The sequence below is a fragment of the Podarcis tiliguerta genome (genome assembly GCF_965153285.1).
Source record: "Podarcis tiliguerta genome assembly, chromosome: 8".
Lineage (NCBI taxonomy): Eukaryota > Metazoa > Chordata > Lepidosauria > Squamata > Lacertidae > Podarcis > Podarcis tiliguerta.
In genome coordinates this window covers 75,549,903-75,564,179 of record NC_139541.1, presented here as the reverse complement: position 1 = coordinate 75,564,179, position 14,277 = coordinate 75,549,903, and the positions used below count along the sequence as shown (strand labels likewise).

The window sequence follows — 14,277 nt, the reverse complement described above, 5'->3', positions numbered from 1 at the left end:
TTTTGGGGGACTTTCACTTCTGCCTCTGCTTTAGTACCATCAGCACTGACGAGGCCCTAATTTTAGACACAATTAACTGCTAGAGCAAAAACTGTGATGGTGACACAAGCACTTATATGGCCACCTTGCCCCGATTGCCCCACTCTGAGGACCCCATTGGTCCTTCCTAGAGCAGGGGAGGAGCTGGAGGTGGAGAGCCTCGCCTCTGGATTAAATTTTCTGTTTTTCCATTTCAAATACTCATTTTACATCCTTAAGATATCAATGGCATCGCTTGTTTTCGTTCCATGGTTCATTTTACATATCTTAAATCCCTGCATATTTTACAAAAGCTATACCAATCAGTTTTCCATTATTGCATCCATCAAAACTTATTTACACTGTTGAATTTATCTTAATGCTGCCAGCTTTTTCAGCTGGGCACAATTATTTCCCATATATTCAATAAACGTTTTCCAATCTTCTCTAAACGCATGTTCTTCTTGTTCTCTTATTCTATATGTTAAGTCTGCAAATTGTGCATATTCTGTCAACGTAAGTTGCCATTTTTCTTTGATTGGGACCTTGCTCGTTTTCCATTTTGGGTCTAACAAAACACAGGCGACAGTTGTTGCATACATAAATAACCTTTTTTGACACCTGGGGATTTCAGTCTGAATTATCCCCAAAGTACTTTTTTGGGGGAAGTACTTTTAAACATTTTCCCCCAATTCATTATAGATAATTTCCCAATACCCTTTTACATGTCCACCCCACCGCCTGAGGTCTTTGCCTCAGTCTGCCTAATAGAAGGGCTGGCCAACTTCTGTAATCCCGCAACACCACGAGGGCCACACTGGGCCCCTGACCTGGGTTTACATTTTAAGGCCGCTAGAAAGAGAGTTGGATAATTAATGACTGTTGGTCTGTGGCTGCTAAACAGAAACTGTTCTGATGAGGTTTTTCAAGATTGCCCAGACTTCCCAATCCTCGTGTGTTGGCCAAGTGGCGGCACATGTTGCAACAATCCAGTTCCTCAGAAATGACATGTTCCAACTTGGTGCAGTGAACTCGGTCGTATTTGGATATGATAAACGTTCTCGATTCATGGAAGTGCGGGAGTGGCATTGATGACGGGGAGGAAGGAGTGTGGGCCAGATGGCCAGGCCCCTGTGTGGATGGGAGGCAGAAGATAAGGCACGGAGATAGGTTTGGCATAAGCACATAACAGCATATGAACCACAAGGCAACGAGACTGACCTGCAGGGAGATCCATTTGTGCCTCTGCAAAAATCAGCCAATCAACTGGTAAGTGTTGGGGTGGAGCTGATCAGCGATTAAGTCATTTTCAGTAGCATTGGGTGGTATCCTGTTAAGTTTTACTCAGAGCAGACCACTGAAATTAATTTGCATGATTCTATTAAGCCCGTTAATTTCAATGGGTCTGTTCTGGATAAAACTTAGAAGACATCACCCTCTTCATTTAATTTAAACTGTGTAAGTGGGGATAGGCAAACTGGCCAATTACATTTTCCCGTTTCCCCACTCTTAAATTCAGTTCTCTGCATTTCTACGACAGTCTGCAATTAGAAAACCCAGCAGCATTTTAGTATGTTAGCTTCACTAATAAGTGCATTAGTGAATGTACACTTTAGCATATGCATTGTAAAATTAAAATGTGGATGGGTGATTGGTTTTCGGAATGCATATTGTTTCACAGAGTTTGATTAGTTTTGCCTTCAGATGCAAACTGAATCCAATTTCTCCCTCTTCCCGAAGTCTTAAGTGAACAGGTACCACCTGAGTCTGAAACGGAAGGTGTTGCTCAATGTCTCTTATTTGAGAAAGCAACTGTTGGGAACTTTCTCTACCCAAAGTTCTGTAAGGAGGGTGAGGAAAATTAGCTGGGGAACCGGATTTCCCTGTTGGGGGTGCTGTTAGAGGGTGACCCTTTGGGTCATTTCCATGGACCCTCCCTGTTGTAAAATGTAAAAAATAGAAAGTTTTATTTTGCTTACAGAGTGTCTGGGGGCACTGCAGGTAGGCAAGACCTCAGCAATCCGGCATCTTAATTTGCCCAGATGCATCTATGCATCTAAAAGGCCCTTTGCAGTGGTGGTTCCTTGGTTGTGGAATGACACCCCCCCCCCCGGTGCAGTGTACCTTGTCTCCATTATTACTAACTTCCAGGAGGAATCTGAAAACACCCCTGTTTACCCAGGCATTTGGTGGCTGAGGAATACTATTCCTGGCAACCTTGAGATCATTGATTGGAAGCGTGTTTTTAATTGTAACTGCTTTGAGAGGTTTTTAACTGCAATTGTTTTTAGAATGTCATCAACTGTTCTAAATTTTTTTTTTTGCATTGTTTTTAAATTGTTTATCTGTTTGCCACCCTGGGCTCCTTGGATTGGAAGAGCAGGATATAATTGCAATCAATCACTAAATCGGTGCTTGAATGCAAATTTGTATCATTCGCTTACAGACAGAGTCATCTGTGCATCTTTGCAGCGCTCTTCCTTCCCACAATAAAAGACCTAAAGCGCCGGTTTCCCCCTGTTCTTTCCAGCTCTTCCCTTCAACATCTGTTCTGAAGGTTTCAAACACATCCTTGCCCAAGCTTCATTCTATGTTTCTGAAGTCAGCTCCCTGACAAGCCCTCACCTCTAAAGCAAGCCAGGTTTGCTCCTCCTCATCTGAACATCAAAGCTGCCATGAAGTTTCAGGTGTCCCTTGTGATCTTCATATTCTGCCTTGGTGCAGGTAAGTCTCAGGTGCATCTGGCTGCATGTGCACATTGTGTGATGTGGGAACTGAGTGGGTTGATCTACTGAGAGCACCTCTTCGGCCAAGCCCTGCTAACTCCAGCAAGGCTTGCATAGAGGGCAATTCAGGTGGATGGGGACTAAAATGTCTGAAAGATATGCAGCTATGCAATATATTGCAATTAATTCTTTAGCCCTCTAGAAGTGGACTTTTGTGGTACTTAGATTACAAGGAAAGAATGGCTTCATCTGCCTTGCCTTTTGTGTTGTCTCGCTGAGGCTGAAATCCTATATACATTGAAATGAGAGTATGTCCCATTGAACTCAATTGGACTTCCTGTGTAACCAGCTATAGGAGGGGGTCATAAATATGGCAAAAACTTGTGGGCCGGAGAAAGGGGCCATTGGATTTTATTAAGGGCTCCTCTATTCCGGCTCTCCCCACCCCCCACAAAATTTGAGCTTTCAACTTTAGTTTGCAAAAGCCACAGTAAATTGGTTTGACCGCCATATAGCTAACTTTACAATGCAACCATATGCATGTTACTTTTTCTTTTCCAGAAGCAGCACTCACAGTGCTTACTCTCAGATGGTGCATAAGATTGAAGCCGTCATTGAGCTCAGATCCTACCAAGATCAGAGGGGCGGGGTTGAAACATTAGTTGAAGCAGAAGTGGTGGTTGGTTTGCATTGGACTGGTAGGGCAGAAGGCAAGGAGCCCAACAGTAGGTGGTGCTAGAGCCCAATACAGGAAGAGTCAGAGGCAATGACAGGCAGGGGCAACTAAGCCAGCTTTTGCCCATACCTTTCTTCTTCCTTAGAGGAATTTGAGACCAAGGAGGAAGAAATTGACAAGCAGTTCTTACCCAGAGCCCTGAAACTGTCCTCTCTTCCTCCTTACATCCCATTCCTCCAAATGCCACTTTTAACCCAATTCCACCTGCCTCTTCCCCAGTTCCTCCCTTCGCTTTCCCCCCTGTCCACAGAAGACTACAACTGTCACACACGCATGGACCTTTCTTCCTCTCCAAGTCACTTACTACAGATATGGATCCCCCTACTTTTTCTTCCTGCCCCTCTTCCTTTCCCCACCTTTAGAACCTTGGGAGACAGCCCATGAAAGCAGGGTGATGACAGATGGGTGCAAATGTAGTATAAAGAGAAATATGTCCGTTCAGACGGCACAAGCTTATTCTGTGATGAAATCAGTTAACTATATGAACAAGCTACTACTAGCTGTTCTTATGACTTAGCATCTCAAAAGCTGGAAGTGGCCTCTCTGGGCCTCTAAGAGGGCCTGTGCATCCCCAGCTCAGGTTAACGTAGCATGGAAAAAGCAGACATTATCTTTGTGTTTTTCTCCAGCCGACAGCTTGACATGCCAGAAGTGCTTGAGCAAGAATGGGAAGTGTGCAAAGAACGAAGTGGAGGTTTGTGGCCAGTCTCAAGACGCTTGCTTCATTGAGACCAAGGACTATGCTGGATGTAAGTGCATACCCTCCAACATTCCTCTGGTGAAAATAGGGATGTCCCATTCCATAATTCCATAATAATAATAATAATAATAATAATAATAATAATAATAATTTTATTATTTATACCTCACCCACCTAACTGGGTTGCCCCAGGTGCTCTGGGCAGCTTTCAATATATAAACATAATAATAAAAAGTTAAACATTAAAAGAAACCTACCCTAGACAGGGCTGCCTTCTAAAGGTTGTATAAAAGAGTTTGGATTTGATATCCTGCCTTTTCACTACCCTAAGGATTCTCAAAGCGGCTAACATTCTCCTTTCCCTTCCTCCCCCACAACAAACACTCTGTGAGGTGAGTGAGGCTGAGAGACTTCAGAGAAGTGTGATTGGCCCAAGGTCACCCAGCAGCTGCATGTGGAGGAGCGAGGAAATGAACCAGGTTCACTAGATTACGTGTCTACCGCTCTTAACCACTACACCACACTGGCTCTTGGCTTGGGGATTGCATAACCCCATATCCTCCAACATTCCTCTGATGAAAATAAGGACATCCTAAGAGAAAGAGGGACATTTGGGTACCAAATCGGAAACCGGGATAGCTTCTGTAAATCTGGGACTGTCCCTGGAAAATAGGGACAGGTGGACACTTATTCAGACTGTGACAGGAGATCAGAAGTGCATTAGCGACCATTTGATTGGGGCTCATGCCTCTCTATGGACATTCCTCAAAATTTAACAAGAGGCAGCAGCTGGCCAATGTCTGGTGAGGAAATGGGGTTGGGCAAGATGCTCTACATTGCTCCAGGATCATTGATGGTTGGAAGCAGTAGGCCTCTGAGCATCTATCATGGAAGGCTATAGAGCAGCAGTAGGGAATCTCAGCCCCAGGGGGTGAATGTGACTCCCCTACTCTCTCTGTTTGGCTCTTGCAACTGTTCTCAGGCTACAGCCCTTCCAGACTATGCTTGAGTGTGTCTGCCCTGCTGGAATGTGTCCTTGAACCCTGATAATGCTTCCTCGGGTGAAGGACAATGAAGCGTGTGTGAATGCATGCAGAAACTTGCCTACTGTACAAAGGTGAAATTTGCCTTTCTTCTCCACTCACTTTTGCCTCTCGCCCGATCCACCGCTGGCATGTGACCTGTGGAAGGTTACCCAGAATGCGGTCCTCTGGCTGAGACAGCTTAGTCCCATAATTCAAGCATTTCCCATAATTTAAATACTTGCCATCATGTAAAAAATCCCTGTACTTTAATTAAAGTACATCTCACCACAGAGGTGAAAACTGACCAGGGGACCTGTGGACCTGCCAGTCTGCTCACCAGCAGTGGGGAATTTCAAAGCCCCACTTCTTCTTCTTTGAGTTTATTTACAAAATTGTTTACACTGGACCTGGACCAGACATAACATCCTTTGCAAATCTAAAATGGCACTTGCAATAGCGTCCGACGCTGGCAATGGGTTAACTCCATTGTTTGATCTTCTGTTTGCAGTGGATGCAGGAACGGTGAAAGTGGGCTGCGGCGACTCGAATTTGTGCCGCCGCTACCGGAAAGGGAACAGGGGATCTTTAAGCTGGTCGATGTTTTGTTGCTCCTTCGATCTATGCCAGCCTCTGACACGTGATGGTATGTGGTACAGAAATGGTGCATGCCCATGTTGATGTGATCTAAATTTAGCTGTGAGGCTATGTTGGGGGCAGTGATAAACACTTTCATGAAAACATCACCTCAGTGCTTTGCCAGTAACAAACAAACAAACAAACAAACAAACAAACAAACAAACAGTAAGCCTATTCAACTAATGAATGAATGAAATTATTATTTTGGTCACAGACCAGTTCCAGCCCACATACAAGATCAAGGAAGTCATAAAACATGATAGGGATACATTTGAATTTGCAATTAGGTATAACAGGGACAATACAGATATAGCAACAGTATATATATATATATATATATATATATATATATATATATATATACACACAGTCATCTATTCAACTAGTGGACATCCATGCAAGGACTTCTGCTAGCAGAGTGGGGCTTGCCCCTCCTTTTCCTTGGTGTGCTCCCTGAAATTGGCTTGCAATCTGTGGGGGGCACAATAGTATTCAGGGGCAGGAGAGGGAATAATGTTCTGTCAGAGCAAGCTGGAATATTTGTGCTGATGGAACGTTTTCCTTAATGAATTCCTAATAATAAAACAGCTTCTTTTTCTTCTTCAGCATGTTCTCCTCTTTGCACAAGTGTCTCAAAGTGACAAAGCAAAGCAAGCTATATAGAATATGAAAAACAAAACAATTGAAAGCCAAAACCTATTGCGTTGTATCCAAAGCCAGTCCTACTCTGAGTAGACATGCTAAAATCAATGGAGAACTTGCGACCCAACCCCTCCATCCCCCTAACATAGGTCTGGCCACCACAGAACAGCTCCCCAAGGAAAAAGAAACCAATCACCAACTGCTGCAAAGAAAAAGGTTAACACTGAAAAGTTATCAGTGTTGGTGCCCTGCAGTGGCGTAGCGTGGGGGGTGCAGGGGGGGCCGGCCGCACCGGGTGCAACATCTGGGGGGGGCGCGTGCTCGCACTCGCAGCTCTCTGCCCCTACCTGGCTCACTCACTCTCTCTCACTGCAGTGCTGGCTGCGCAAATCCGATCCGAGCCGCCGGGTCGCCGCCCACTGTGGTGGGGAGGGTGCCAGGCGTGCGGTGCAGTGCGGAGAGAGAGCGAGGGACTATCTGGGGGAGGGACAGTGCAGCGGGGGGCGGGCAGCGCAAATTACTTGCCTTGCCCCGGGTTAGGGGGCACAAATTACTTGCCTTGCCCTGGGTGCTGAGAACCCACGCTACGCCACTGGTGCCCGGCAAGTCTTCATGGGGATAGTATTCCACATACTACGGAAAAGGCCCATTCTTTCATCATCACACATCATCTGCCAGAGGGAAAACACATCCCTCAATTAGGGGATGTGACAGAGCCAGCCTGCCCATGAGGTAGGGTGAAGAGTCTGCCTGATGTGGCAGAAGTGCAAGAGGCAGCATTTTGCCCACCCCAGTGCACAGTGTTGCTGCTTATCTTCCCCAGGTGGAATGCTTTGAGGAGCACCCTGGCTCCTGCTGAGTTTGGTGACAGCCAGGGTGTTCCTGCATGCCATGTTGCTTATCAGGTGACCCCTCCCTGGGGCGGGGTGGGAGGAGCTGAATGGCAATACTCTGAGGAGTGCTCTGGCTTTTGCCAAGTTTGCTGAGAGCCGGGAGGAGGCGGCAGAAATGGTGGGCAAGTGGGTGAGAGGGGGGGGCGGTAGGTGGCAATTTCCATTTTGCCTCAGGTGGCGAAATGGGCTGGAATCTGATGATCTCTGTCTCTCCCCCTGCTTGCCCACTGTTGCTTCCAACAGTTCACAGAAACAGATCAAAAAATGGTGTGCAGTGTCAAACCTGCATCGGGAGCGCAGCTGAATGTGGCCACAATGCGCCCAGAGCGCCATGCTATGGGAGTGAAGACCAGTGCGTGCAGATCTCCCAGCGCCTCCTGCCAGGTATTGCCAAGTGGGTACCAAAGCATTCAAAGCGCACAGGGATAAGGAGAGACTAAAGCATCACTAAGGATGTGATGGTCACTAACCAAAAGGTGCAGGGAAACCTCTGCAACCACAACCTGCTGCGTAATCACCATTGCAACTGATGCACATGGTGTTGGAAAAACATATTTCGAGGTTTTCTGAGTTGCTCTCCTATGTTTTTAAGACTGTGTGTGTTTTGCAATAAAATGCAATTGTAGAGCTGGTCTTTCTAGGCTGGACAGGCAAAGCACTACGAAAACCTTTAGAGGCAACTGTTCCTTTAATTAAATGCTTTCTGTTTTTTTTTTTTTTTTGTTCTCACCATTTTACTTCTTCCTGCTGGATTCATGATAAATTGCCCCTTCTTAGAGGGCTTCTGTTTCCTGCTTGGTGGGTCAGTAGTTTAATTACTAATTTCCTTGCATATTTTTATACTCCTTTTATAGTGAAAGAGAGCTATTTAGCCATAAAAGAAAGGAAAGAAAAAACAGGAAGCAAATAATTTGCTACTCTCCTCCGCTACAGTGGGGAACGGAAACTGACAAATATGGGGCAATTAAGGGGCAATGCACCACTAACCCATATCCATGCAATGAAATGAGTGGAGCCAGCTAACTGGAAACTTCAAATTACAAGAGACCTTTGCGGAAAGGGGCTTACTTTTGAGTAGGCATAGATGGATCTTGGCCATTGGCATTGCTGGATAATATAGAACTATATTAAGTTCTGTGTGAAATCTGTTTTAATTGCACTTCCAGCTAATTGCAAAAAAGGAACAGTACCTCAGTGCTAAAGGGCAGTGGATACTGTGGAAGCTGTTCCACAGAACAGCAAAATAACACCCACCATGCAAATTTAAACATACACAGTATATGGAGAAGCTGTAATATGTATTTAGTGAGATAATAAATGGAGTTAAGAGTGTCCATTGGAATACAATCTACTAGCTGCATTTCTTAGATCCAAAAATGGTCCTGTTGTGTGTGGACATCACCTGATGATTGCTTCTCCAGGTGAAGAAACAGAACCCATCATAAAGGGATGTGGAGGCAGTTCCTTTAAGGACACATTGGTGGCGTACCAGATCGGGAGAGATTTTGCCTTTGTTGAGCAAAAGGTCTGCCGCAGTTCCAACTGCAACAACAGGAGCTTCCCAGGTAAATGACAATCGCCGTGCTCTGATAACCTTCTGTCAGGTAGGTACCACCTGGGTGTAGGATCCTGCCTGTATGCCAAATAATAACAATCTAGAGCACAGTCTGCAGGGAAGTCCCACATCACCAGTGGCGTAGCGTGGGGGGTGCAGGGGGGGCCGGCCGCACCGGGCACAACATCTGGGGGTAGGGTTAGGGGCGCAAATCCGCGGGTTAGGGGGCGCAAATCCACGGGCTAGGGGGCGCAAATTACTTGCCTTGCCCCGGGTGCTGACAACCCACGCTACGCCACTGCACATCACAAGCCCCATGGGAATGAAAAGGGGAGCTGCAGGAGAGTCGTTGCGCCTCTTCCAAATTAATATTTTGAAAAATAGGAAATCCACGGAATGTTTAGTTTAGGTAAAAATTGTACTCATTTTTCAGAAGTTAGAGGTGCTGTCTTGTGCCCCAGATTGAGGGGGGTCCAGCACATATCACACACTGGTGCGCATTGCATGCACTATTTCTGTAAGGGATGCTTTAGATGAGATTGCTGCATTGTAGGGGGTTGGACTAGATGACCCGTGGGGTCCTTTTCAACTTTACAATTCTGTGTATGATGTTGCATCATCGGGGGGGGGGGGAGTCTGAGTGCGGAGTTCGGCGCAGAGGAAAGGGCCAGCAGAACCCCGCTGGTGTAGCATTGCATAAAATAGATATATAGGAAGCTGTTCCATATTGAGTCAAGTTACTGATCCATCTTGTTTAGTATGTTGGAAAAGCTCAGCCAGTAGAGCATGAGACTCTTATCTCAGCGTCATCATTTCTGTAAGTCGCCTTGAGGCATTCTCGAGAAAGGTGACTTAAGAAATTGAATAGATCATCATCACTAAAGTCCCCCCCCCTTTTTTCACTCTACAGTCATAACTTCCGGACAGCCCAATGGGCTGCAATGCTATACCTGCCAGGAGTCCGGGCATGGGGAGTGCGCTCAGGACAGACTGCAAGTTTTAAATTGCACAGGAGTCATGGATCAGTGCGTACGTGTCATCGACAGAGGTAAGGAAGCGGAAAGAGTGCGTAGACAGAGACTGGGAAGCATGCCTGTTGGCCTGATCAGATGCTAAAGAGGGCACAACACCTTATCTCAAAGAGTTAGAGAGAATCATGGGTCAGAAAAACTGCTGCCACAGGAATCCATCCTTTGGGACACACTAGTTGGGGGCCGTGTGAAATTATCTTAAACAAGGCGAGTCTCCATACACAGAGGACGTTATTTGTTACATCTTTGTGCCAGCTTTGATCCCTCCCAATCAGTATCTACAGTGGTATCTCAGTTTTTGATCGTCTCCGAAGCGGAACGTTTCGGTTTTGAACACCGAAAACCCAAAAACCCAGAAGTAAATGCTTCCATTTTTGAACACTCCTCGGAAGTTGAACGGCTTCTGCTGAGCTTTTTTCTCCACTGAATTTGCAGAATGCCCTTTGCGCCTCGGTTTTCAAACGTTTCAGAAGTCAAACGGTCTTCCGGAATGGATTACGTTCGAAAACCGAGGTACCATTGTGCCAGGAGCAATTAATTCTGCAACACCTCTCCGTCAGGTAGGAAATAACTCCTGACAGAGAGGATGCAGCCAAGCGACCTGTTCTCAGGGGAGGTGCCCCATCGCTTCTCTGTTTGAGTCACTGTTCTTGGTGTCCCTTCTTTTATTCACATCTGAGCTCGGTTATTCATGCAGAGACACAAGGAGCCGGGTTCCTTTGAGGACAGGAGATTCTTGCTTTTGTACCATCCACACCATGGATTTAAAAGTGGTTTTAACAACCAACCCTTTTACTCGGGCCACTCTGGGAATTGTAGTCCTGTGAAGGTGATTGGAGGGGGTCTCCTAATAATTCTCAATACCCTTAAGAAACTACAGTTCCCTGGATTCTCAGCGGGCGAGGGGGAAACCTTGACAGTTAAAGTGTTATAAAAGTGTGGGTAAACAAACATTCTGGAGTCTTCCTTTTTGGATGGATTTGGTGTGCCTCTCCAACATCAGAAGTGTAGAAAGCACCAAAGCAAAGGGTTTAGGTCGCCCTGATCCCAAATAAGCCTTCCACAGTGAAGCATGGTCAATTCTGGTCAATTTCACGGCCCCTATAGAATAATAGAATCATAGAGTTGGAATAGACCACAAGGGCCATCGAGTCCAACCCCCTGCCAAGCAGGAAACACCATCAGAGCACTCCTGACATATGGTTGTCAAGCCTCTGCTTAAAGACCTCCAAAGAAGGAGACTCCACCACACTCCTTGGCAGCAAATTCCACTGTCGAACAGCTCTTACTGTCAGGAAGTTCTTCCTAATGTTTAGGTGGAATCTTCTTTCTTGTAGTTTGGATCCATTGCTCCATGTCCGCTTCTCTGGAGCAGCAGAAAACAACCTTTCTCCCTCCTCTATGTGACATCCTTTTATATATTTGAACATGGCTATCCTTGAAGACATCCTTTTAATTGTACCTCCGTATTGATTTGTGCTCCTGATGCTATCAAGGCGTTTGCACACGTTATTCCATTTTCAAAAGATTGAGCATGTATCTGTTTTGGGGACATCACACTGCTTCACTTCCAATGAGTGCCTATCTCCGTAACTATTTATGCCACAAACATTCTGGTTTATTTTTGTCCTGCTTTGGTTGAGTTTTAAAGCCCCTCCGGACAGCAAGGATGTGGCAGCATTGGGGAGGCATCACAGAGCAAATCCACCACAGATGCACCATCCTTGTGTTAAGAACATGTTGCAGAATACACCTGCAATAAAACATCGTTTCTTGGAGGGCCCCTCAACTTCTCACTCATTCTTTACTTGTAGGAAATGTCTTAGTATAAGAGGACCATTTCGCCCTCTAGTGTCCATAGGTGGAATGTGATGCAGGTTTTACGCTGCTCTAAAAATCTCCAATTTAGGAGTGGGGAGCCACCAGGTACAGTCGTACCTTGGTTTTCAAACAGCTTAGTTCCTGAACGTTTTGGCTCCCGAATGTCGCAAACCCAGAAGTGACTGGTCTCGTTTGCGAACTATTTTTGGCAGTGCTTTTTTCCTAAAAAAATGTTTAGGGGTACTCTCCTTTTCCTACTCATATTGAAATGCTTCTTACGTTATAGACGTAAGAAGAATTTATCGTGATCTGATGTAACATATCTTACAGTTTTTACTTTTTGGATGAATTTTTGTTCGTTATTTCTTTTTAATTTCAATAAAGCATTTAAAAAAAAGAAAGAAAGAAAGAAAGAAAGAAAGAAAGAAAGAAAGAAAGAAAGAAATACTGCCCCTCAATGAGGCCAAAGTTAGATACACAAAATGTTTAGGGGTATGTGTCGTCCCACGTCCCCCCAGAAAAAAGCACTGGCTTTTGGAAGCTGAACATCTGTCAGGGCTTCTGAGGCTTCTGATTGGCTGCAGAAGATTCAGAAGCTGCACTTTGGTTTTCAAATGTTTTGGAATTCGAACGGACTTCCGGAACTGATTCCGTTCGACTTCCAAGGTACGACTGTATCTCTATTTGGCCTTCATAGAGTCACAGAATTGTAGAGTTGGAAGGGACCACAAGGGGTCATTTAGACCAACCCCGCTGCAATGCAGAAATCTTTCTCCTTGTGGGACTCAAACCCACAACCCTGAGGTTAAGAGTTTCATACTCTACAGAACTCTCCACGTCTCTCTCTTTTTTGCCTGTCCTTGAACTTTGATAATGGAGAGGGTTGTTTAAGTGTCGGTAGAAACTAGCCTACCGGACAAGGCAAAGCTTCCATTAGTTGCCCCGCCCACTTTCCCCTCTGGCTCCACCCACTGCTGCCATGCGGCCCTCAGAAGATTGCCCAGAATGGAATATGGCCCTCAAAAAATCCAAAAAACCTGTCTTCCTTCTTTTCCAGAGAACAGAACTGTGACCTTTCAGAAAGGCTGTGCCACTGAGACCATGTGCAGCAGCTACGAGGATATCTATTCCAAATTGATGGGGCCGGATTCCTTTGTTGAGTGTTGCAAAACGTCCTTCTGCAACCAGGCTGGAGAGCATTCTGGTCCACAGATGCTACTGATGGTGGCGGCTTCTGCCTGGTGGCTGGCATGGATGGCTTGACCACAGTGGCGGCTGTCTGGGTGAGCCTTCAAAAAAGGATCGGGCCAGTCTTTGAAGGTTGGTTGCATACATGGGAATAGGTGCTCGCTGGCTACTGGGGCTCCTTTATCTGCCTGGAAGGAGGTGGCACTGAAGCACTGCTCCCCTACTGTCTATATGCCATGCCAAGACGGGATTACTGCAATGCGCAGCATGTGGGGCTTTCCTTGTGCTTGATACGGAAGCTGCAGTTAGTGCAGAATGCTGCGGCAAAAGACTTAAGACCCCGGTCAACAGAGGACACCTTTGTTCAGAGGCCTGTAGTGGTTACCAATTTACTGCTGGGCCACGTTCAAAGAGTTACTATTGGTATATGAAGCCCTTAACAACTCAGGACCAGTTTACCTGCGAACCGTCTTACCCCCCATATTGTATGCCTGCTTGACTGCTTCGATTACAGATGCCACAAAATATTTGTAAGAAATTGACCTTTTCCTGTGGCAGCATCCCTGCCTATTGAAATCAGCCAGCAGCCTTCATTGTACTCTTTTCAGAGCCTGCTAAGACCCTGTTTGCTTAGGCAAGTCTACCCAGATATGTAGAATGTCAAAGTGTGTTTTAATCTTTTTTTTAGCTCATTGTTGATTTTAATTTTTTTTGGAATATTTTAAATAACTCTTTTTACTGATAATATTGTTGTTTTATTCTTTTTTTTAAACAATCAAGTGGTATGGGATTTTTAATGAACTAAATAAACAATAAACAAAACACACAATGTCAAAATAGGGTGCTTTTGGAGGGGCAGTTCCCACACCTACAGTTCCCACACCTGCAATGCCCTTTCTTGGCTAGAAAAAGAAGAGTTTGGATTTGATATCCCGCCTTTCACTCCCTTTAAGGAGTCTCAAAGCAGCTAACATTCTCCTTTCCCTTCCTCCCCCACAACAAACACTCTGTGAGGTGAGTGGGGCTGAGAGACTTCAGAGAAGTGTGACTGGCCCAAGGTCACCCAGCAGCTGCCTGTGGAGGAGCGGAGACGCGAACCTGGTTCCCCAGATTACAAGACTACCGCTCTCAACCACTACACCACACTGGCTAGAGTGGGCATTTGATTTTTAAGCGTCTCATCTTCTCACTGCCTGCATGAGGGACATCCATGCAGGCTCACAAACACATGTCTCAAACGTGGCTGTGTTAAGGGACACCTCAACAAAAACCAAAGCCTGTAGGTTGGGAAGACAAAATATTACCT

General features: G+C 45.6%; 1 protein-coding gene across 2 annotated transcripts; it reads left to right on the top strand.

Annotated features, from left to right (window-relative positions):
• The first annotated feature begins 842 nt into the window (after positions 1 to 842).
• On the top strand, positions 843 to 13,793 carry LOC310684567 (phospholipase A2 inhibitor NAI-like). 2 transcript variants are annotated; one of them, XM_083455909.1, is made up of 8 exons: positions 843 to 1,287; positions 2,549 to 2,742; positions 4,110 to 4,229; positions 5,714 to 5,848; positions 7,620 to 7,760; positions 8,798 to 8,941; positions 9,842 to 9,979; positions 12,841 to 13,793. In XM_083455909.1, the coding sequence occupies exons 2-8, from the start codon at positions 2,694 to 2,696 to the stop codon at positions 13,044 to 13,046; spliced, it is 933 nt and encodes a 310-aa protein (XP_083312035.1). In that variant the 5' UTR covers positions 843 to 1,287; positions 2,549 to 2,693; the 3' UTR covers positions 13,047 to 13,793. The 2 variants fall into 2 exon arrangements, with proteins under 2 accessions (XP_083312035.1, XP_083312036.1); XM_083455910.1 differs by lacking the exons at positions 843 to 1,287; positions 5,714 to 5,848.
• The last annotated feature ends 484 nt before the right edge of the window (positions 13,794 to 14,277 follow it).

Coding starts and splice junctions, on each gene's coding strand:
- LOC310684567 (XM_083455909.1), top strand. CDS start 2,694: ATGAAGTTTCAGGTGTCCCTTGTGATCTTCATATTCTGCCTTGGTGCA. Junction 2,743..4,109: donor CATATTCTGCCTTGGTGCAG/GTAAGTCTCAGG, acceptor GTTTTTCTCCAG/CCGACAGCTTGACATGCCAG. Junction 7,761..8,797: donor CTCCCAGCGCCTCCTGCCAG/GTATTGCCAAGT, acceptor TTGCTTCTCCAG/GTGAAGAAACAGAACCCATC.